Here is a 24,558-nt window from a genome sequence, read left to right on the forward strand (position 1 = left end):
GGTTTGCGATCCAGCTGGATCATTATCAGTTCACGGCCCTTCCTTTCAGACTGGCGTCTGCCTCCAGGATCTTCACGAAGGTCATGGCAGCAGTCATGGCCATCCTTCGTTCCAAGGGGATTCTCATAATCCCTTACCTGGACGATCTACTGATCAAAAGGCCATCCCGCCAAGACTGGGATCAGAGTCTTCAGGTTACTCTAGACACTCTGGCCGGTCTCAGATGGATAGTCAGAGAAAAATCCTCCCTGATTCCAACTCGGCGCCTGGTGTTCCTGGGCATGGGAGTTTGACATGACCAGGGCTCGTGTCTTCCTTCCAAAGGACAAGTTTTCATCCCTCTGCCAGGGAATCAGATCCCTAAAGCGCCCAGTCCCTCTCCCCCTTCGGTCCTGCTTGAGAGTCCTGGGAAAGATGGTTGCCTCCATGGAAGCTGTGCCCTTCGCCCAGTTCCACACCCGTCCTCTTCAGCTGGCCCTCGTCTGCCTGGGACAAGAAAACGGTCTCCCTAGACCGACCTATGCTTCTGCCCCTCACGGTGAGGCAATCCCTGACCTAGTGGATTCTATCCGCCTAAGGCCTTTCTTCTTCGGTGGCAGGTCATCACCATCGACGACTTACATAAACCACCAAGGCGGGACTCGCAGCAAACAGGTCATGGCAGAGATGACAAAGATTCTGCGATGGGCGGAACATCACGTCCCTGCCATATCAGCCGTTCACATTCCGGGGTAGAAAATTGGGCAGTCGTCAGGATCTTGCATCAGGGCGAGTGGTCTCTCAATCCTGCAGTCTTCGACCAAATATGTCAGAGATGGGGCACTCCAGACGTCAACCTCATGGAGTCTCGGATGAAACACATGGTTCCTCCGTTTGTAGCCAGATCACGGGATCCACTGGCCATCGGTTGCGATGTACTGGTAATCCCGTGGTCCCAGTTTCAGCTGCTTTATCTGTTTCCGCCTCTCCCTTGATTCCGAGGGTCGTGAAACATGGATTTTTGTGATAACTCACCGTAAAATCCTTTTGTCCGAGACGCTCATTGGGGGACACAGGTACTGTGGGTGTATGCTACACCATCACCCCGATTGCGGGCGGAAACCAGTTTAGTGCAACAGCAGTAGAACACAAAAAAAATCAGCCTTAATGCAGATAACAATATGTCTGGAAAGGAACCACCCTAATATCTTTCGACCTTTTTTTTCCTTCAGGAACCTCCTCCCAGCAGGACCATTCTTCAGCCTCAGGGGAAAGAAGGAAACCATCCTTCAAACCAGCTCCTCACTGGAGGCCAAAGGGCAGCTCCTCCAAGACTTCTGGGTCCCGCAATCACAGGTTCTCCTCCAAGTGACGGGTCACTCCCACCTGGAAGTCTTTCCAGGGTGGGAGGCCGGCTTCTCTTCAGGGTTGCATGGTTGTTGGTGGTCGACGACGCCTGGGTCAGAGATCGTTACGTCCTGCTACAAGATCAACTTTTCTTCCCCCCAGGAAGACGTTTCCTTTTGTCTTGTCCACCAAAACAGCTGTCTCAAGCCCCAGGGATTCTTCAGGCCATCTCTTCCCTTTTAAACACAGAAGTAATCGTACCCGTTCCAAGGAACGAGTGGTTTTCAGGGTTCTACTTCATCCTTTTTGTAGTCCCGAAAAAAGAATGTTCGCTCTGACCGATCTTGGACCTCAAACAGTTGAATCGCCACGTTCGGATCCACCACATCAGGATGGAATCCTTACGCTCAGTGATCACCTCCATGGAACCAGGAGAATTTCTTTGCTCTGTAGACATTCAGGATGCTTATCTTCACATTCCTGTTTGTGTGCGAAATCAGAGATTCCTGCGGTTTGCGATCCAGCTGGATCATTATCAGTTCACGGCCCTTCCTTTCAGACTGGCGTCTGCCTCCAGGATCTTCACGAAGGTCATGGCAGCAGTCATGGCCATCCTTCGTTCCAAGGGGATTCTCATAATCCCTTACCTGGACGATCTACTGATCAAAAGGCCATCCCGCCAAGACTGGGATCAGAGTCTTCAGGTTACTCTAGACACTCTGGCCGGTCTCAGATGGATAGTCAGAGAAAAATCCTCCCTGATTCCAACTCGGCGCCTGGTGTTCCTGGGCATGGGAGTTTGACATGACCAGGGCTCGTGTCTTCCTTCCAAAGGACAAGTTTTCATCCCTCTGCCAGGGAATCAGATCCCTAAAGCGCCCAGTCCCTCTCCCCCTTCGGTCCTGCTTGAGAGTCCTGGGAAAGATGGTTGCCTCCATGGAAGCTGTGCCCTTCGCCCAGTTCCACACCCGTCCTCTTCAGCTGGCCCTCGTCTGCCTGGGACAAGAAAACGGTCTCCCTAGACCGACCTATGCTTCTGCCCCTCACGGTGAGGCAATCCCTGACCTAGTGGATTCTATCCGCCTAAGGCCTTTCTTCTTCGGTGGCAGGTCATCACCATCGACGACTTACATAAACCACCAAGGCGGGACTCGCAGCAAACAGGTCATGGCAGAGATGACAAAGATTCTGCGATGGGCGGAACATCACGTCCCTGCCATATCAGCCGTTCACATTCCGGGGTAGAAAATTGGGCAGTCGTCAGGATCTTGCATCAGGGCGAGTGGTCTCTCAATCCTGCAGTCTTCGACCAAATATGTCAGAGATGGGGCACTCCAGACGTCAACCTCATGGAGTCTCGGATGAAACACATGGTTCCTCCGTTTGTAGCCAGATCACGGGATCCACTGGCCATCGGTTGCGATGTACTGGTAATCCCGTGGTCCCAGTTTCAGCTGCTTTATCTGTTTCCGCCTCTCCCTTGATTCCGAGGGTCGTGAAACATGGATTTTTGTGATAACTCACCGTAAAATCCTTTTGTCCGAGACGCTCATTGGGGGACACAGGTACTGTGGGTGTATGCTACACCATCACCCCGATTGCGGGCGGAAACCAGTTTAGTGCAACAGCAGTAGAACACAAAAAAAATCAGCCTTAATGCAGATAACAATATGTCTGGAAAGGAACCACCCTAATATCAACAAAAATGCATATTAATTAAATAAACAGAAACCAACTTGGTTAACAGGGTGGGTGCTGTGTCCCCCCAATGAGTGTCTCGGCGAAAATGATTTTACGGCGCGTTATCACAAAAATCCATGTTTCTCCTTCGTCTCATTGGGGGACACAGGTACTGTGGGACGTCCTAAAGCAGTCACTGGGTGGGAAGTTGACTCACCGATCCAAGCTACATGCACCTCATGTCTAAAGGTGCGCAACCGCTGCTTGGAGAATCCTTCTACCCAGGCTCGCATCTGACGAAGCCTGAGTATGGACATTGTAATGTTTAGAAAACGTGTGCAGGCTGGACCAGGTTGCTGCCTTGCACACCTGTTCCGTCGAAGCCTGGTGCCGAAGCACCCAAGAGGCGCCCACTTCACGAGTAGAGTGTGCTCTGATCCCTGCTGGGACCGGCGCACCCCTGATGCGGTAGGCTTCCTGAATAGACGGATCCACCTGGCTATGGTCGATTTCGAAGCTGCGAGTCCCTTCCTGCGCCCCTCGGGGAGCACAAACAGCGAGTCCGTCTGGCGAAAGGGTGCCGTCCGCGACATGTACCTCCTGAGTGCTCTCACCAGGTCCAATGTGTGAAGAGCTTTTTCCATACGGTGTACTGGCGCTGGACAAAACGAGGGCAAGACATCCTCATTAATGTGGAATGAAGAAACTACCTTCGGCAGAAAGAGGGGAGCTGGTCTAAGCACCACCTTATCCCTGTAGAAGGTGAGAAACTGTGCTCAGCAGGATAGGGCCGCCAACTCAGAGACTCGCCTAATGGAAGTTATGGCTTCCAGGAATACCACCTTCCAGGAAAGGTACAAGGAAATATCTTGAAGACGTTCGAATGACGCTTCCTGCAGCACACTCAGGACCAGGTTAAGGTCCCAGGCGTCCAGTGGTGCCCTATAGGAGGTATCAAGTGGGAGACTCCCTGGATGAAAGTCCTCACCTGCATATTGGTAGCAATTTTTCACTGGAAAAGGATGGACAAAGCCGATATCTGTCTCCTAAGGGAGCTCGGGGCCAACCCTGAGTCTAGGCCCGACTGGAGAAAAGCCAAGATGTTGGGGATAGAGAATGTCAGTGGAGAAAACCCGCGATCTCGACACCAAGCAAAGAAAACCTTCCATTGTAGCGACCACCTTGCGCTCAAACCCCGCCTGGGTCAGAATCCAATATTCAACGGCCATGCCGTCAAACACAGGGCCCCTGAGTTCGGGTGGAAGATCGGGCTCTGGGACAGTAGATCTGGGCGCTCTGGCAGTCGCCATGGGACGTCGGCGAGCAGCTGCACTAGATCTGCGTACCACGCTCGACGGGGCCAGCAGAATCGCTGGAATCCCTTCTGTTTTGATCTTCTTGAGGACCCTCAGTAGTGGCAGCGGGGGGGACAAGTATGGAAAGCGAAACTGGTTCCATGGCAGAACCAACGCATCCACGGCCATCGCCCGCGGGTCCCGAGACTGAGCGACGAACATGGGTACCTTGGCGTTCACCCTGGAGGCCATCAGATCCACATCCGGTGTTCCCCACCGTTGGCATATCTGCTGGAAGACTTCGGGGTGCAGAGACCATTCCCCGGACGCGTCACCCTGCCGGCTGAGGAAGTCCGCCGCCCAATTTTCCACGCCCGGGATGTGGACCGCCGATATTACCGAATGGTTCCTCTCGGCCCAGTGAAGCACGTGTCCCACCTCGCGCATGGTTGCCCTGCTGCGGGTGCCCCCTTGATGATTTACGTAAGTCACCGCGGTGGCGTTGTCCGATTGAATCCGGACGGGGAGACCTGCTGCAAGGTGCTGAAAATGTTGCAGCGCCAGTCAAACCGCTCGTATTTCCAACAAATTGATGGGGAGGCATGCCTCCTGTTGCGACCATTGCCCCTGGGCCGTGTGGTGGCGAAAAATTGCTCCCCAGCCGAGGAGGCTGGCGTCGGCTGTGACCACCAGCCACTGATTTGGGGGAAAGGGTTTCCCCTGAAGGGAGGAACTGATCGTCCACCACTCTAGTGACTGTCTGACTTGAGAGGACAACCGGCACCGATGATCGAGCGTGAACGGGTTCTTGTCCCAAGATGACAAAAGGGCGTGCTGCAGGGGGCAAAGATAAAATTGGGCAAATGGAATCGCTTCCATTGCGGCCACCATCTTCCCTAGTACCCTCATCACAAACCGAATGGTGTGAGGGACTGGTTGCAGAAGCTTCCGGACTCCTTGTCCTTGTCGGAGTGCTAGGGCTTTGTCTTGAGGGAAAATGATCAACCCTCGGGAGGTGTCAAAGATCATCCCTAAAAAAGAAATCCTCTGGGCTGGGACAAGGGATGATTTCTTCCTGTTGACCAACCACCCTAAGCGGGAGAGGGTATCCAGCGTGATTGCTGACATTCTCCTCGCATGCCCGAAATAAGGGGCTCTTCACCAAGAGGTCATCTAAGTATGGCAAGACAACTATGCCCCGAGAGTGTAAGATGGCCATGACGACTGCCATAACCTTTGTGAACACTTTGGGGGCGGTGGCTACCCCGAAGGGCAGTGCTGCAAACTGGAAAGGTCAGCCATTGATGGCGAATCGCAGAAACCTCTGATGCGGAGGAAAGATGGGGACGTGCAGGTAGGCATCCTGGATGTCGATAGAGGCCAAGTATTCTCCTTGCCCCATGGCAGATATGACTGAACGGAGAGATTCCATTCGGAAATGTTTGATCCTGATGGACTTGTTCAGGAGCTTCAGGTCCAACACTGGCCTGACTGTCGCGTCCTTTTTGGGGACCGCGAACAGATTGGAATAAAAACCCTGAGCCTTCTCATGCTCCGGCAGGGGAATTATGACTCCGTTGTGCTGGAGTGACTCGATGGCTCCTAGCAACGCCCTTGCCCGGGTCTCCACTTTGGGAAGCCGGGAAAGAAAGAATCGTCTTGGGGGGATACACGACAAACTATCTTGTACCCCGAGGACACCAGTTCCGTCACCCATGAGTCGTGTGCTTCCGTGACCCAGACGTGGCGAAACCAGAGCAGGTGGCCGCCTACTCTGCTGATGTCGCCTAAAAAGTGCTCCGAGTCATTTAGCTGAGGATCTCTGGGACCTGGTTTCCCTCGATCTGGGCTGGCGAGCACGCATCCTCCCCAACGGGTTGGCTCTATATGAGACATGTCGATCCCTATCCTGGTTGGAGCGACGGAACTGGCCGCTGCCGTCCACCTGAGGTTGCGAAAGGCCCGAAACCATGCCTGAGCCTGGCGAAACGGCAGTCTGACCCTTTGTTGCGCGAAGAAACTGCTTTCTCCCCCTGTAGCATCGGAGATGAGCTGGTCTAACCTTTCCCCAAATAGGTGGGCACCTTGATAAGGCAGGGAAGTCAAGGACTTCTTGGAAGTTGAATCGGCCCGCCATGTCCTTAACCATAGGGCCCTCCTAATGGAAATGTGTTTGCGGCCGCAAGTGCCGCATCCAAGAAAGCATTGATTAAGTAATCACCAGCATAGCGATCTAACTCGCAATCTCTGATACCTCCGTAGGCAGGTCCCTATCCTGCAAGGCTTTGTTCAATGATTCTGACCATGAAATCATGGCCTTGGCTATTCACGTCGCTGCGAACGACGGAAAGAGTGCTGATCCTGATGCCACAAATACCGAGCGAGCCAAGTTCTCTATGAGCTGATCAGTGGGATCCTTGATAGAAGAACCACTAGGTACAGATAACAGGTTTTAGAGGCCAAGCGTGACACTGGTGGATCCACCGCTGGGGATTCCGCCCATTTCTTACAGAGCTCCGGGGCAAACGGATATCTTGCCTCGAGCGTCTTCTGGCCCGAAAAACGCCTATCCGGCCGTTCCCTGTGACGCTGCACTATGTCCTCGAACTCTGGGTGAGTGCAAATTACTCTATGCGGACGCTTAGCCCGCTTAAAGGATACCTAATGCCTGAGGCCAGGGTGACGTCATCTTTAATCCCCAAAGTCTGATTGACAGCTTCGGTGAGGCTGTCAACTACCCTGGGGTATCTAGGTCCAGGGGTTCATCTGAGTCATAATATGAACTCTGCCCGCCCTCGACTACTGGTGAAGGAGAGCGAGACGCCGAACTCACGGATGCCGAGGCACCGGATGGGCCGGGAGACGCCGTGTGGGTTTGTTTCCTTTGCGCCTGCCTGGAGTGAGAGCGGCCCCTGCAGGCCGGAGGCTCTTGTGAGGTGGATGACCCCTCCCAGATAGGCGAGAAACTATCCCTGCCCCTATCTGGGGTGCGAAGGGACTCGATTGCCCTTGTAAGCGATGCCATAGACTGCGATAGTGATAGGGCCCATTCCGAGGGATTTGGACCACTGGGCTTGGTCGCAGGGAAGGGCTCCTGGGCCCGTTTGGAGTCGCAGGCTTCGCATAATTTGTTGCTCTGCGCCCGCGGAAACGTGGCCCGACAGGAGATGCATGCAGCGTATAGAAACGTGTGCGTCTTCACCTTGCTGGCCATATTGTGTCTGCCAGGCCTCAATACTGCCCTGCTGGAGGGTGGCACTCCTCGATTATACGTAGTGTGGCCTCTAGAGTCGGGGGTCGCACTTACCCCAGTCCTGTGTCCCCCACGTGTCCTTGCCGCGTGCTGCTCTTCTCTGCGATGCACGCACTTCAGCTGTGGGTGGGCCGACGCGTCCCTTCCAGGTTGCGGCCTACCCTGAGCCGGAAGGGACGTCGCGAAGGGAGGGCGGTACTTCCGCCTGCGGCCTAACACCGGCCGAAGCCGCAGGCTGGATTTTTAGTGTCCGCCCGCGAAGGGGTGGCGTCGGGTGGGCAGGCTGCCGCATACCAAGGACGCAGCCGGCGCCGGGGGTGGGAAGGGGGCCTGCGCTGGAACTCCTTAAGTCCTGCTGACATCCTGACCTCCTCGCATGAAGCTAAGGACTCCAGCCCTCTGGACGCTGCCGCACGGACCTACCAGGCCATCCCATCCATGACGACTTCGATCAGGTAGAGGGAAGGGGGGCAATATCCAGGACGGTGCAGGCACCCTTGCTATGTCCTCCTTCCAGGGATGAGGAGAGGGACTGTCCGCCGCCTTGCAGCACCGCCGTCTAGCGTTGGTCGAGCAGTGGAGGCCGCCGGACTGTCTTGTGCCTCTGTACAGCCCATGGTTTCAATACCTAGGGTGGTCAGGGCCAAGTCCGGCATCATGTCCCACGGTGCAGGAGAGGACACGTGGAGGGACACTCGCACGTGCTCGCCCGTTGTTGGTTTGGGGAGATCGGACCCTTTTAATAGGGTCCGTCGCCCGTCTCATCTTCATAGAAAAAAAAATAAAAGTCCGGAGAAAAAAAAAACAGACGTGTGTGCCTCTAAAGGACACCAAGCATAAAACTGGTTTCCGCCCGCAATCGGAGCGAGGGTGTATGCGGCGGAGGAGGAGCTAACCTCTTTTTGTTCACTTAGTGTCAGCCTCCAGGTGGTGGTAGCATACACCCACAGTACCTGTGTCCCCCAATGAGACGAAGGAGAAAAAGAAAGACAGAAGGGATTCCTGGAATCCTGATAGCTCCAGACTGTCCTTGGTATGCGAAGCTGGTAAACACGCTTTTGGACGTCCCCTGGAGGCTTCCAGAACATCCAGATGTTCTCTCGCAGGGCCCCCTCTTCCACCAGAGTTCTCAGTCTCTTGATTGTAATGGCATGGCCGTTGAGGCTGCAGTTCTGAAGGAGGCTGGTTTTTCTCACCAGGTCATTCAGACCATGATTAAGGCGAGAAAACCAGCACCCTCACGCATTTACCATAGGTGTTGGAAGGCCTTGTTCCGGTGGTGCGAGGAGAACAGCTTGTTCCCAATGTCTTTTTCCCTGCCTTCTATTCTGGGTTTTCTTCAAGCAGGCCTCAACTCAGGTCTCTCAGTACCCTTAAGGGTCAGGTTTCTGCTCTGTCCATTCTTTTCAAGAGGTATATGGCTACCCTTTCTCAGGTGAAGACCTTTCTTCAGGGTGTCGCCCATCTGGCGCCACCTTACTATCCTCCTATAGATCCATGGGATCTTAATCTCGTTCTTCGCACCCTCCAATGTGAGCCCTTTGAACCCATTCAGGATATTTTGTTTTCTTTTCTGTCCTGGAAGGTGGCCTTCCTAATTGCCATCACGTCTATTAGAAGGGTTGCTGAGTTAAGGGGGTTTTACACATAGCGATATCGCTATAACGTCACCAATTTTGTGACGTTATAGCGATATCGCTAGCAATATCGCTATGTGTGATACTTACCTCCGACCGGCTCCCCCGCTGGTTATCGCTGATCACGCGAGAATGTCCGGCTCCATTTCTCGTCGTCAGCTTCCTGCTGTGACGACAAGCGACGCGTGGAGGCGGGCGGGAGGACGTCTTCATCGCTGTGTGTGAAAGGCGAGTATCGTGCGCTGCGTCGCTGCTGCATCGCTGTGAGATCTTTCTGTGTGACAGCTCACTAGCGATCATTTAGCGATGCACCAGCGATCCTGACCGGGTCGGATCGCTGGTGCATCGCTAAATGTAAAAGGGCCTTTAGAAGCATTATCTTGTAGAATCAGGAACAAGGAACATCAGGACAAGGTAGTTCTCAGACCCGTTCCTTCCTTTCTTCCCAAGATGGTCTCTTTTCACATCAATGAGGACATTGTCCTTCCTTATGTCCTTCCCCGGTGAATCCCCTGGAGGAGTCCCTCCACAAGCTGGATTTGGTAAGAGCCATTCGAGTTTATCTTTCCAGGACTGCTCCCTTTCATCAATTGGATTCCCCGATTGTCATCTCTGAAGGTCATCGAAAGGGGCTCCCAGCTTCTGGGTCTGCCTGTTGGATTCGTTCGGCGATACTGGAGGCTTACTTCGTTCAGGACAAACAGCCTCCTCAGGGAGTGAAGGCACACTCCACCCAGGCCGTGGGGGCTTCCTGGGATGTTCGCCACCATGCTACGGCCTTGCAATTTTGCAAGACCGCGACCTGGTCATCCTTACACACCTTTGCGAGGTTTTACAGGGTTCATACCCATGCCTCGTCTGATGCAGGCATGGGTAGGAAGGTGCTGCAGGCAGAGGTTGCGCACCGGCCGACCCAAGTCCAGTTCCTTGGCGTTCTTTCTGTTCCCAACCTTGGGACAGCTTTTGGACATCCCACGGTTACCTGCGTCACTCATTGAAGGGATAAAGAAAGAGGGATTTTTTGGTACTCACCGTAAAATCTCTTTCTTGGAGCCTTCATTGGGGGACACAGCACCCTCCCTAGTTGTTCGCATCGTTCTTTGGGCCTACGAGCCGTTGAGTTGGTACATATGTTGAGGTCTTGTTGCGTCTCCTACTGCTTTTACACCAACTGAGGTTACTTGGTGCCTGTAGGTGGGTGTATACTGCTGGGGAGAAGCTATTTTTCCTTTTTTGCCTAGTGTCAGCATCCTAGCGACAACAGCATACAACCATGGTTACCTGTATCCCCCAATGAAGGCTTCAAGAAAGATTTTATGGTGCGTACCAAAAATCCCTCTTTTGTTCGGCAATGGAGCCTTTTGTGGTGAGCGTGCATACAGGCAATGGAGAATGTGGTGAGCGTGCATACAGGCAATGGAGAATGTGGTGAGCATGCATACAGGCAATGGAGGATATGTGGTGAGCATGCATACAGGCCATGGAGGGCGAGTGCATTGTTTTCTTTGAAACAATTGTAACTGCCGATTCTATGTTTCTCTGTAACTTCACAGGTGGTCCTTGGATTTTGGACAACTCTTCTAATAATGATTTTCACTCCTCTGTCTGAAATATTACAGGTAGCACCTGGTTGTAGCCAGTTTATAGTGAAATGATGTTCTTTCCACTTACGGATCATGGCCTTAACACTGTTCACTGGAAACTTTGGTAGTTTAGAAATTCTTCTGTAAACAATGCCATTAGTATGTATTGCAACAAAATGGTTGTGAAGGTGCTCACTGGTTTTAGCCATCATGAGACGTTTTTTATGTGGCACCTTGGTAATGAGACACCTTTTTACAGGCCATCAGATGAACCAGCTGATATTATTTGTCACTAAGTGACAGGACTGCTTTAGAATTAATGATAGTTTTTTGATGGTTTCATTACTTTCCATGTTTTTTGCTCCTCTCTTTCTTCATGTGTTATATACTTTTCCCATTGTCATTTTGCATTATTACACAACTTAATTTATGGACATATACAGATTATTTGTTTGCATGTGTGGATTGTATGAGTTGTTACAGACATCTGGTGAGAAGCTAATGTCAATAGCACTTTTACAATTATATTTACCGTATATATTCGAGTATAAGCTGAGGCACCTAATTTTGCCACAAAAAACTGGGTAAGCTTACTGACTTGAGAATAAGCCAGGTATGCATTGTCCCTCATCCCTGTCCTGCTATGTGTGGCTCCCCCCATCCCATTGTTGTATGCATGGCTCGGCTCCCCCCTCTTCTCACCCTCCTCGCGCTTTATCTCCGATGGTCTTGGCGCAGCATCTCTTCCTGTGCTGAACGGGAGTGGAGACACGTGTATATTCATTACTTTAATGAGCGGTACCACGTAACTGCTCAGCACAGAAAGAGATGCCAGCGCCAAGACCATCGGAGATGCGGAGACGTCGCGAGGAGGATGACTATGTTTTCACAGCCGCCGGCAGCGGGTGCCACTGTTGTCTCCTGCCGCTGCTCCGACGCACCCCCTCCTGCAGCTTCCTCTTCCCCGCCGGCTCCTGCTCCCCATCCGGCTTTCTGGACAATGACTCGTGTATAAGCCGAGGGGGGCGTTTTAAGCCCAAAAAATGTGCTGAAAATCTCAGCCTATACATGAGTATAAACGGTACTTAGAAAATTGATGTCACGTTCAATACTTTCACCCACTGAAAGGAGCCATAGTCTCTACGGTCAAAAAGGAGTTAACTTTTTAAAGGATTATTTCTATCTTTAAAAAAGGGTATGACTACTGCTAGCTGTTCTTGAGATTTTAACACTCGTTCACTTGGAGACCAACCACCACTGCTAGCATAGCAGAAAGTATGCAGTGCCTACGAGTGCTTTTCTATTGAGCTTGTAAGCACTGTTTTGCAGCTGGCATGGATCGCTAGAAAGAACGGTTTCTTCCGAACCCCAACCAGCTTCAGAGCAGTGCTTACAAGCTAGACAGCAACAGTGAAAAAAAAAAAAAAATCAATCAATTGTCAAGATAGGCTGCAAATTTTTAATAAACAAACCTCATCTCACGTCAGCACTTACCGCCAGCTGTTTAGGAAGGTTTTCAGCAATGCGTGTCAGTAACGTCCTGGTCGGTTTCTCCGCGCAGAGCAGCACCAGGCTGACGTTTCGATCACCCCGAAGCAGCAGTCCTTTAGCCAACACGCCGACGCGCAAAACTCCTTTCAAAGCCCTGGAAAGCAAGAAGGAAACCAGATATATCGAGTCTCTACCTCCCCTAAAAAAGAAAAAAAAAAAAAAAAAAAGCACAGAATTTTCACTTCTAGCCGCTCAGAGTCGCACCTTTCCTTGGTTGGGTCTTTCTTCTCTTCAGGCTCTTTCCCCTTAGCCTTGTCCTGGTCAGTCATGGTGTCAGACACAAGTTTCAGTGCTCGTTCTGTAAGGGACACGATTTTCTGTACGGCCTGGAGCTCTTCCTCCGTCGGGTATATAGCAGCGTGCTTGGTCATAACGTAACGGTCATCAGAAGAGTCGGGTCTGCGCATGGGCTGCGAGCACATCAAACGGGTTTAATAATCTTTATTTTTATATAGCGCTAACATATTCTGCAGCGCTTTACAGTTTACTCGGTGATCATGAATTAATATCATATCACCAGATAAAAGATTTGCAAAAAGAGAATAGATTGTAGGAGAAGGCATTACGTAACCCAAAAGACCGACTTTTAAGGCTAAAATACACCCTCTTCTGTTTTAATTTTGCAAACGTGTTCCCTTTGCAACTGCAACATCATGCAGAGCTAGTGATCTAGTTTGCAGAAAGAGAAAACCTGCCAGAAATATAAAACTGCACCCTGTGGAGCTTATTGGACCGCTTTTTAGGATTAAATAAAGGAAAAAAAAAAAAAATTACATGGGGTCCCCTCCTCCTATTTTTGTATCCAGCAAAGGTAAAGCAGACAGCTGTAAGCTCAAATTAACAAGCTGGGAAGGTCCATGGTTATTGGGCCCTTCCCAGCCTAAAAATACCAGCTTACAGCTGCCCCATAAGTGGCGCATCACAATAGGGAGAGGTGTTTATTAGACACCCCCTACCACTAGCCCAGTAAGAAGAAATAAAATGCATACAAAAATACTTAATTCAAACTAACCTTCCCTGACACGATCCCTCATTTAAAAAAAAAACAAAAAAAAAAAAACAAAAACAAAAAAAAAAACAAACTTTCCCAAGCAGGTCAGATTTCGCTGAATCCAACGTAGGTCAGTGCGCAGAGTGAGCAGGAGCATCTGAAGGGCGGTAATGTTACGGACTATGTCAAATTTGGTGGGTGAATTATGTCTGACGTGCATGGGAATTTTTTTTTTTTTTTTTTATAAAGTGGGGAACAAGAGACAGTGACGGGGACTTTGTGAATTTTTTTTTTCCAATGACTTGGTTAAGTAAGAGGGGTGTCTAAAAAAAGGATTTTTGGTTTGCTTACCGTAAAATCTGTTTCTCGGAGCCTTCATTGGGGGACACAGAAACCATGGGGTGTATGCTGCTGCCACTAGGAGGCTGACACTATGCACAAAAAAAGGTTAGCTCCTCCTCTGCAGTATACACCCCACCGACCGGCACTAATTTCCTCAGTGAGTGAGAAAGCAGTAGGAGAAGTAACAAAACAGAATGAAAACAGAACAGACAACTCAACTGTAATCAACAAATAACATAAAAACAGGAGTCGCAGAATATGGGAGGGTGCTGTGTCCCCCAATGAAGGCTCCGAGAAACAGATTTTACGGTAAGCAACCCAAAAATCCTGTTTTCTCTATCGCCTCATTGGGGGACACAGAAACCATGGGACGTCCCAAAGCAGTCCCTGGGGAGGGAAAGCAAACTTCCATTAGGTCTGAGGACTCACCACCGCCGCCTGCAGGATTCTTCTGCCTAGGCTGGCGTCCGCCGAAGCGTAGGTGTGGACCTTGTAAAATCTGGCAAACGTGTGGATCGAAGACCAGGTTTCCGCTTTGCAGAGCTGCTGTGCACAAGCTGTGGTGCACCGCCCAGGAGGCACCCACTGCCCGGGTAGAGTGAGCTCTAATCCCAGGAGGGGGCACTCGATGCCTGACCCGGTAGGCCTCCAAAATTGCCTGATCCAGCGAGCAATGGTAGCCTTGGAGGCCGGATGACCTTTCCGTGCACCATCTGGAATGATGAAAAGAGAATCTGTCTTCCGCAAGGGAGACGTCCTAGCCAGGTAAACCTTCATCGCCCTGAAGAGGTCTAGCTTGTTCAAGGAGCGCTCCAGAGGGTGGACTGGACCCGGACAAAAGAACGGGAGAACAATGTCTTCATTTAGGTGAAAAGTGGACACCACCTTAGGAAGGAAGGAAGACGGGGGCCACAGGCCCACCTTGTCCTGATGGAGCACCAAGAAAGGGCTGCCAATTCCGACACGTGCCGGATGGAGGTGATGGCCACCAGAAAGGCTACTTTCCAGGAAAGGAGAGATAGGGAGACTTCCCTGAGAGGTTCAAAGGGATACCGTTAAAGAGCCTCCAGAACCAGATTGACATCCCATGGAACCACGGGAGCGCGGTACGGAGGTGCCGTATGAGTCACTCCCTGAAGAAAGGTTTTGACCTGCGGACGGGAGGCCAACGTCTTCTGAAAAAGGATGGAAAGCGCCGAGACTTGACCCTTCAAAGAGCTGCATCTAGGCCTGCCTGGAGGAACGCCAGGATAGAAGGAAGAGAAAAGGACATGGGCGGAACGTCATTGGCCTCGCACCAAATGAAATAGGCCTTCCACGTACGATAATAAATTCTGGAAGACGATGGCCTCCTAGCCTGGATCATGGTGTGAATAACCCGATCTGAAAAACCTAACCGCTTCAGAACACCGGTTTCAACAGCCACGCCGTTAAATTGAACGGCAGAGAATTGGGGTGGCAGATTGGACCTTGAGACAGCAGATCTGCTCTGTCTGAAAGCTTCCAGGGGGCGTCCGCGAGAAGGTTGACGATGTCCGCGAACCAAGCCCTTCTGGGCCAATCCGGAGCGATGAGGATGACTGGTACCCCTTCCGCCTTGACTTTCTTCAACAGCTTGGGAAGAAGAGGAAGGGGAGGGAACAGATAGGGGAGTTTGAACTGCGACCAGGGAATGGTCAGAGCATCGGCGCCCACTGTGAGAGGATCTCGGGCCCTGGATACGAACTGTGGGACTTTCCTGTTCAGGCGAGATGCCAGCAGGTCCACGTCCGGAGTCCCCCAACGACGGCAAAGCTGATGAAAGACGTCCGGATGTAAGGACCACTCTCCCGTCGCGAGACCCTTGCGGCTGAGAAAATCGGCGGCCCAGTTGTCCACGCCAGGAATGTGCACTGTGGATATCGCTGGGACCGATACCTCTGCCCAGTGGAGAATTCTGGACACTTCCGCTAGAGCCGAGGAGCTCCGTGTCCCCCCTTGGTGGTTGACATATGCCACTGCTGTGGCATTGTCTGTCTGAATCCGGACCGGCAAACCCCTGAGAAGCCTTTCCCAGTGAATGAGAGAGATCAATCGCCCGAATCTCGAGGACGTTGATCGGCAGAGTTGTCTCTTGAGTCGACCACCGACCCCGAACCGTCTGATTGCGAAACACAGGTCCCCAGCCGAGAAGGCTGGCGTCCGTTGTCACAATCTGCCAGTGAATCGAAAGAAATGACCGGCGCAGGGAAATGAGAGGTGACGTCAGCCACCAATTGAGGGACTGTTTGACCCGAGAGGCGAACTGGACGATGCAGGGAGAGGACGGACCTGTTCCACCGAGACAAAATGGCCTGCTGAAGCGGTCTCGTGTGAAATTGAGCAAAGGGGATCGCTTCGGTCGTTGCCACCATCTTTCCCAAGACTTTCATGGCTGAACGGAAAGATGGAAACTTCGGGCTCTGCAGTGATCAAACATCTCGCCGAAGAGAGATCAACTTGTCTTCCGGGAGAAAGACCCTTGCTCGACGGGTGTCGAACAACAAGCCTAGAAAGCACAAGACGTTGGGTCGGAACGAGGCAGAACTTGCTCTTGTTTACGAGCCACCCGAAACTGGACAGGGTGTCGAGAACGATGGTAAGGCTTTGGAGAGTCTGGTGAAAAGACAGAGCTTTGATTAGAATGTCGTCGAGGTACGGGAAGAGTACGAGACCTCTGATCCTTAACAGGGCCATCAACGCCGCCATGAGCTTTGTAAACACTCTGGGTGCGGTGGTGAGACCGAAGGCAGGGCGACAAACTGGTAGTGGTCCTGATGAATCGCAAAGCGCAGGAATTTCTGATGCCTGTGAAAGATGGGGACGTGCAGATAGGCATCTTGAATGTCTATTGAGCACATGGATTCCTGCGCCTCCATGGAAGCGATTACTGAACGAAGAGACTCCATCCTGAAATGCCGCAGGCGGACTCTCTTGTTCAGCAGTTTGAGGTCCAGAATGGGCCGAACCGCGCCTCCTTTCTTCGGCACTACAAACAGGTTTGAGTAAAACCCTGGAATCGTTCTGTTTCGGGAACGGGCACAATCACACCGGAACTGAGAACAGTGTCGATGGATGCAAAGAAGCCCGGAACTAAGGAGGGGTCTTTTGGAGGACGGGACTCGAAGAAGTTATCCCGGGGCTGAGAAATGAACTCTATCTTGTATCCTGAGGATACAACTTCCCTGACCCAAGCATCTTCCACCGAGGCAACCCAGACGTCTTTGAAGAAAAGGAGTCGGCCGCCCAGTTGAAAAGGCGCCTCGGGACCTTGTAGATAGTCATGCAGAGGTGGACCTTCCAGTTCTGGACCTGGAGGATCTGCCTTGGGAGAAGTGAGATCGCCAGGATGGAGTGGGCCTAAAGGAGACCTTTTTCCTATCCTGGCGTGCTTGCGGCCTTTGCTGGTTGGAACAGGTTTCTGCCGTTGCAAAACGGACCGAAAGGTCTACGAGGCTTGGCCTGAGGGAGAAGAGAACTTGTGCCTCCAGTGGCGTCCTTAATAATCTGATCCAGCTGGGATCCGAAGAGATGTGTTCCCTGAAAAGGCAGATTGGTGAGGGACTTTTTTGAAGACAAATCCGCCTGCCAAGCCTTGAGCCAAATTGTATGCCGGATTGCAACAATGTTGCTGGACGCCTGAGCTGCGCAAGACGCGGTATCCAAGGAGGCAGAGACCAAATAATCCCCTGCATGGGAAATCTGGTTGGCCAGCTTGGCCAATCGCTCTAGAATGCCCTGGCGGAGATCCTCCGCCCAAGTAGCTATGGCCTTTGCTACAGAAGTTGAAGCGAAGGCTGGGCTTAGCACCGTCGCAGCCGCTTCGAATGCTGACTTTGCTAAGGACTCTATGATCCTATCGTTAGAATCCTTTAGAGACGTCACACCTGAAATCGGGAGGACCGTGTTGTTAGATAGTCTGGACACGGGAGCATCTACAGAGGGGGAAGCCGACCAGTTGTCCGTGAGATCTTTAGGAAATGGATACAGCACGCTGAGGTGCTTCCCTCTTTGAAAGCGCCTGGTCGGATTTTCTCTTTCCCTGGCAAGGAGCTTACCAAACTCAGAGTGAGAGGAGAAGACTCTGGAAGGTGTGATCTGAGGGTTTCGCAGGGGAGTCAGTGATTTCGAAAGTGTGGTTAATTGCAGCTATGAGGTTCTGCACCGTAACCTTCATGTCCGCATCATGGTCCAAATCCAGCTCTAAAATCTCTTTGGATGGCGCATCCGAGAACGCTTCGCCTGACTCGGGTGAGGCACGGGAAGGAGACTGCTGGTGAAGACTATGTGGTGAGATGGGGCGAGGAGAGGATTCCGGCCGGAGGTCCTGTCTGGGTCTTTTGCTGCTTACGCTGGCTGGCTCAGATGGAACCTCTTGAGACCTGCTGGACCCTGCAGAAGAGTCCAGGGGCAACTTATCAATAACAGCCACTAGGGACTGAGACACCCTGTTAAGGTCTGCCACTGATTGTGATAGAGACGAAGCCCAGCCAGGAATTGGGGGGGGGGGGGGTTCACTCTCACGTGGAGCAATAGATGGCTCCTGGGCGGCGTCGGGCTGAATCGGATTGCTGCAGTCTAGGCAGAGGGGAGCGGACTGACCTGAGGGAAGTTTGCGATTACAAGAAGAACATGCAAAGAACTTGACTAGAGTGCAAGTGGGAGCCGAAGGACGGGTACGATCAGGCTTAGAGTTAGACATAGTGAAAGAGAGCAACTGAAGTAGTGCCGGAAGGTTGGAGGACAGAAGGCAGGGGAGGGGTGTCAGTCTGCAGATGCAGAGCTACTCACGGTTCGGTGTCCCTAGAAAGCGATGCCACACGACTTGTCTGTAGATGCAGGGCAGCGGAGAGCGGTGTCCGGCTGACAGGCTGAGAAGATGGTGGCCGCCTGAGAGGAGCAGGAGGAACGCGCGCTTTCAGAGGAAGAACGGCGGAGCTAGCCACCGAGGCTGAAGGAGGCACCGCCCGCTGGCCAAGAACAGGCTAGGATCCAAGTGAGAGCGGTGGGTGGACCTAGAACAGGCGGGAGAGAAGCCCGCTTAGGAGAAAGGGGCGGGGGGCGTGGCCGCGACGCAGAAGAAGGCCCGAAATGAAGGCGGGGCCTAAATTAATAGCGGCAGCCGCCTGTCAGCGCGGGGCGGCGCGGAGGTCCCACAGCGCTGCCACGGTAACCATTCTGAAGATCACCGCTGGTGCCTGCCGGCGGGAGGCCGCCTAGGAATGAAGGCGGGGGTGGGGAAGCGCAGGGCAAGGCCCATACTGACGCCAAGGCCAGGAGTAACTGGGGCGGCCGCCGTGGCAGCTTTGAAGAATATTGGAGCCGCTGAGATGACCGTCTAGGAATGAGGAGGACGCGACTCGGACCCCATACTTACCTCCGTTTTGCATTCAATAAAGGTACCTCATTATCCCACGCTGTCTGATCCGTCTTTTGTTGTGTCCGTGCCTCATCCAAACCGACAGGCTCTGGTAAGGCGAGTGTGTGGGAGACGGGGGGCGACGACCATCTGGATAGCTGGCACGCACCCGTGCTGAGCTCTTGGTCCTGCTGTGGAGAGCTATGAGGATACGGGGTGGCAGTACACGCCGTACTCAGTCTCTTTGTGGGAGTACAGTTGTGACTATTCACACTGTATCCCTCCGGAAACCTGAAAGGGAACGACGCACATCGAGGTAGATAAGGGTCTAATGAAAGACCCGTGTCCACCTCCTATTGACACTAAGCTAAACTGAGGAAATTAGTGCCGGTCGGTGGGGTGTATACTACGGAGGAGCTAACCTTTTTTTGTGCACAGTGTCAGCAGCATACACCCCATGGTTTCTGTGTCCCCCAATGAGGCGATAGAGAAAGAGCCCTCTCCATTACCAACCCCAGGGCTTGATGCCAGCTGGGATTATTGGACAATTCAAAGCTGACATCAACCCCAAGCACCAACACCTCGATTTCCACCGCACCGTGGCAAATTGGGAAGAGTCTGGTAAAATGCCAGATTTAATTATTTTTATATTTATTATTACAGTGCCATATTTATTCCATGGTGCTTTCAGGAGCACCTGTGGGCTGCTATTTTTAGGGGCTGGGAAGGGCCCAATAACCATCGACCTTCCCAGCCTGATAATATCAGTCCACAGCTATCTGCTTTACCTTTGCTGGTTACAAAAAAAAAAAAGCCCACAGTTGCTTTCATTTATATAATAAAAAAAAAGACAAAAAAATATAAATTAAAAGCCGTACAATAAGCTCCACAGGGTGCCATTTTCTAATATGTCGGGGGGGGGGGTCTGTCTATCGGTCTTTCTAAATCCATTATATATCTCTATAGCATTCACTGCTGTCTGACCAAGAATTAAACAAAAAAGTGCAAGCAAATACACAACCATTTTTATACGTTCATTTTTGACTGAGTTCATTGAAGTCAATGGGTTAAAAAACGCTGAAAGAATTGTCATCCTGCAGATCTAAATCTGCAAATCACAAATAAGCAACATGTGCTCGACACTTCAGGTTTCTCATTCACTTTGCTGGGCATCAGCAAACCCTTCAGGTTTTGTGACAAACCTCAGCGGTGAAAACGCAATGTGTGCCCACAACCTACAGTGATGAACACAAGTCCAGACACAGGGATTGTCCCTCAAAAAAATAACAGATGTCATTTAAAGGTATCTGTGCAAAAGATCCTAAACCAGATCATCAAACTGTACCAAGTGTCAATGTACTAAAAAAGGAGTAACAAATATTTTGTGCTCGACAACTTCCATTTATGCTCATAAGTGTATAGAAATGGAAAAGAAGCATTGATAAAACTCACAGCTGGTCCTTGAGGTTGAGGTGGCATTCCTGGTCTCACTCCCAGCAATCCTGGTGGCCCTGGGGGTCCATGATGATAGCCACCATCCGGGCCTCTGCGTCTGTCATCCCAGTGATGCTCCTCCTCCATACGCCTCCAATACATGTCCTCTTCATAGCGCCTGCCGAAAACAGAATGGTTTATAAGTGAGTAAAAGGGATTTATAATACTTCAGTGATGGCACATCACTAGCCAAGCGACCAATTGTGAATTTACACGGTCTCCAAAGAGGCTGAAGGCAGCATCATCTCTAACCCTTATGTCAGAAAGTCATTGAGCAAACCAACCCCAGACATATTTCTACTTGCACTCCGATAGCTGGCGCGCTCACCTCATCTCCATCCTCCACCGCTCCTCTTCCTCTCTCCTTCTCCAGTACTCCTCTTTCTGCATCTGTTTCCTCATCTTCTCTTCCTGAATTTTCCTGGCTCGAATACTCGGCTTCACTTCCACTTGCAAATCTGGATTGACCTTTTTCTGTTTGTAGGGGGGGGGCACTCTGGTTATTGCTTAACTGGCCAAAGTGTGGAGCGAGCGTCTTGTGCGAGGAGATGGCCGTGGCTCACCTTGTACTGCAGCCGGTGCCGCCGTCCCTTTAGATGCATCTCCTTGGCGTTCGGATCGTTGAAGCTGCACTCGCAGAGCTTGCAGTGGAATCTGATCACTTTTCCTTCATCATTTCTAACCTGAAAAAGAATGCTCAACTTTAGGACCGGCCCGATTTCCTGCAAACCGTGGTTGAAAAATAAAATGCAGAAGTGAGATTTTCTATTTGAGGATATACACATTTACACAAGCTAAAGGGGCTCACCGGAGAAAATAAAGAGTAACATCAAGTGTGTGTGTGGGGTTGTGAGGAGTCCAATGCATGGGGGTGGGCTGCCAGGAGTCCAATGTATGGGGGTGGGCTGCCAGGAGCCCAGTGCATGGGGGTGGGCTGCCAGAAGTCCAATGCATGGGGGAAAGAGGGCGACAGGAGTCCGATGCAGGGTGGGGGAGGGAGGGTGCCAGGAGTCAGATGTGGAGGTGGGGGGGTTGGGGGCCAGATCTCAATCAGAACGGAGCCGGCTTGTTCCCATCATAGAATTCATGCTCAGACACCCTCCATTCATTCTCTAAGGGGATGCTGAGCTTTTTCTGGTAGCACCTGTGGAGTGAATGGAGCAGCAGTCGAGCGTTCGCGCTGTTGCTCCATTCTATCTGCTAGAATCGTTCTGCCGATCGATTAGGGTCTCAGAGGTTGAACCCCATTAGGGGTTGCACTCGAGGATCAATAGGTTATGCCCCCAATAAATGCTTAAACTTGAGGGTCAATAAATTATCACCTAGTCATTAGATAGGATGCTACTCCTTTTCACCAAAGAACGCCTTTAAAGAACACCAAAGTTTCATTCCTGATATTTAAAGTTATGACGTTATGTTGGACCACCATCCAAACCTGAGAGCTGGGTCCCTCACTGCCCAGTAGTAATTAAGCAGTGGCCATGAACATGATGAGCTCCTGCCCAGTTCATGGTCCATGGGACAATCCCAGAAATAAGGAACGGAGCAGAGGTGCACATGCACGCTCCATTGGAACGGGGCATTTTGGAGCCTCTTTTTTAATCATTACGTGATCAGCAATTTATCACGCCTCATGTGCATGGGGCATACCTTTCCATGCGGAAAAAAAAATCCAGAATGGCGAGATAACTGCTAAGATGACCGGAAATCGTTTATTTTCCTGTTCTGGTGAAACCACCAAAAATAAAAGCTTTGAACATGCGCTAGTGCTTCCCCGATACAAACCACTTCAATTGTGGAGAGAATTTGGGAGCAGAAATAATTTGTAATATGAAAAGTTTTCATTTTACAGGTAAAATACGCATTTCGGATAAATGCAGGAATGATGGCTGCCAAGTGTCAGATTGTGAGCGAATTCTGCTGACATATTCTCTCTTTAGAGATGGTTTCACTTGGAAATAAGAGAAGAGCCCCCGCTCCGGGACGCAGCTGCCAAGAAGCCGAGCAGCTATGTGTGTGGGAAGCAGGAGGAAGAAAGATGCAATGCAATATGGTGTTTTGAAAAATTCAATACTCATGAGAATGACATTTTCTCCTGACCCCAGATAGCACTGTTACTTGGCTGAGCATTAACAACCAAAGCATAATTTATTTTAATGATTTGTTATATAGGTGCTGACAGTGAGGATTCCTGTCCACATGGCGATCATGTAACCAGGGAACGCACCTCTTCAACATAATCATGGCCAACAGGCTGGACATCGCTTTGCAGAGCGGCCAGGGTCTGTGCTGCCTCTGACATAGGATCCATCTTGACTTCCTGAGATTGCACGCTGGCGTTCGCTGCGACCTTAGCGCTGTCTGTCATTTTACCGTCTTCGCTCTTCGTTCCAGTGGACTGCAACTTATTTCCACCTAGGAATGAATGTGCAATGAATACACGCAGTACAGCGCGTCAGCATCATAGCACTGACAAACATTTTTATCCCCCCACTTGCCTATGAAGGTTATTTTTGGTGTGGTTATTTTCTTCACGATGCTGTTCGATGAGATGGTAGACGTTTTACTTGCGCTCGAGGAGCTACTTGCAGTGGACGTGAGCAGTTTTGCAGCAGCTGTGGTAACGGAGGAGCTTCCGTTAGTGCTGGAGGTGCTGCTGGATGAGGACGCATTCTTGGAGACAGCTGCTGAAGTGACAGATTGGTTCACCACATTTGGTTCGGTGGATGGAATGGGTTTGCCAAGCTTGGTGTGCAGCTTTACAACCTGGAGAGAGAAAATGTGAAGTGTGAAAGGCTGAAAAAAATCCAACTCATAACAGCTGAACTGAATAACTTGATGGATATCTTCATATTAACAAGACTATTAAAGTAGTACTCGCAGATGAAATCCCTGCAAATAGGTCTCAGTCACTTCCTCTCTCCACCTCCATCATTTTTGATCAATGCATTTTATGAGAAATAGCACTCTGCCTCCTGCTTGAGAGAGGAGACACTCATCAAAAGCAGGAGGCGGGGAGAGACAGGCTGATGCAGTAGCACATATATTACATAGACGCGACAACTGCAGTCTGTGCTTCAAGAAGCTATGCTCGCTTGTCTGTAGAGGCTGGATTTTTTTTCCAACTCTGTCTTGTGTAGCCATTCCAAAAACACGAATGTACCTTCTGGTGTTTAGAGCCTCTGATGTGGGCAGCATACGCATCTGCCCCTGTGCAAGAGACATCACAGAGCTCACAGCGGAGCTGATTCTGGGTCCCGCGGATAGCTGTGCTGCTGCTGGTTGTGTTTTGGGAGGCTTTTAAGGCGGCTTCTTTTTTCTTGTGCTTCTGTCCTTCTAAATGCTCCTTATAGGTCTGTTATTTATCAAAGAAAATGAGATAAAATAATTTTTTTTAATGAAACTGTCAAAGACAAGTGTCTGAAATGGGACGGATCACAGACTAAACCTGTTGTGTAGAAATATAAAGCCACAGGAACAATCCTGTTGCTTTTTTCCATTTCTACATCGGTTACTGTAGCAAACGTGTTCCCCTCGCTTCTGCGACTGGCTGCAGAGCTAGTGATCTAGTTTGCAAATGACGACGGAAATGTATGGCGGAAACATGAGTCGTATGCACCGCTGTAGTACATGCGAGTTACTCCTTTCCTAGGCCTTTATCTAGGTTAATAACGTGTCACGGTGAGCTCACAGCGGCGCCCGCTGAGCCAGATTATGCCATGTAAACAGATCTAAAGGGTCACCTGGGGTCCGGCACAGCTAATCTTGCAGACATCACAGTAATGGATCTGAGGTGGCTTCGGTGGCTGCTTAATCTTAAGTTGCTTATTCTGAAACGGAGGCTTTTTTGTAAAGCTGGTCCCGGTCCAGGCTGCGGTGGCGGCGGCCGCAGCTGCCGCCGCCGCTTGTTTTTGCTGTTGCTGCTGCTGTTGATAGTAGGAGGATGCGGCTGAATACACTGCAGCTTCGTAACCGGAGTAAGTCGTACCTGTTGGAAAATTTGGGAAAAATAATTATCTATGAAGACAG

The 24,558-nt window shown here is 51.0% G+C and overlaps 1 protein-coding gene and 2 non-coding genes across 6 annotated transcripts in view; all 3 read right to left on the bottom strand.

Annotated features, from left to right (window-relative positions):
• ZFR (zinc finger RNA binding protein) overlaps positions 1-24,558 on the bottom strand; it is a 77,019-nt gene that overhangs the window by 23,715 nt on the left and 28,746 nt on the right. For all 4 annotated transcript variants that reach the window (XM_073543891.1, XM_073543892.1, XM_073543889.1 and 1 more), the window contains exons 7-15: positions 24,273-24,517; positions 23,693-23,884; positions 23,028-23,295; positions 22,757-22,944; positions 21,093-21,212; positions 20,858-21,003; positions 20,488-20,647; positions 12,530-12,735; positions 12,269-12,419 (exon numbers count right to left, since the gene is read on the bottom strand). In XM_073543891.1, coding sequence (XP_073399992.1) covers positions 12,269-12,419; positions 12,530-12,735; positions 20,488-20,647; positions 20,858-21,003; positions 21,093-21,212; positions 22,757-22,944; positions 23,028-23,295; positions 23,693-23,884; positions 24,273-24,517 — 1,676 coding nt within the window. The remainder of the gene's footprint in view (positions 1-12,268; positions 12,420-12,529; positions 12,736-20,487; positions 20,648-20,857; positions 21,004-21,092; positions 21,213-22,756; positions 22,945-23,027; positions 23,296-23,692; positions 23,885-24,272; positions 24,518-24,558) is intronic.
• LOC141048446 (small nucleolar RNA SNORA66) lies at positions 12,871-13,005 on the bottom strand. The gene has a single exon (XR_012220065.1). It is a non-coding gene; the product is annotated as a small nucleolar RNA SNORA66 (small nucleolar RNA).
• On the bottom strand, positions 23,976-24,106 carry LOC141048447 (small nucleolar RNA SNORA66). Its single transcript, XR_012220066.1, has one exon. It is a non-coding gene; the product is annotated as a small nucleolar RNA SNORA66 (small nucleolar RNA).

The sequence above is a fragment of the Dendrobates tinctorius genome, unplaced genomic scaffold (assembly GCF_039654945.1).
Source record: "Dendrobates tinctorius isolate UK_male_01 unplaced genomic scaffold, ASM3965494v1 ptg000135l, whole genome shotgun sequence".
In the NCBI taxonomy this organism is placed as follows: Eukaryota; Metazoa; Chordata; class Amphibia; order Anura; family Dendrobatidae; genus Dendrobates; species Dendrobates tinctorius.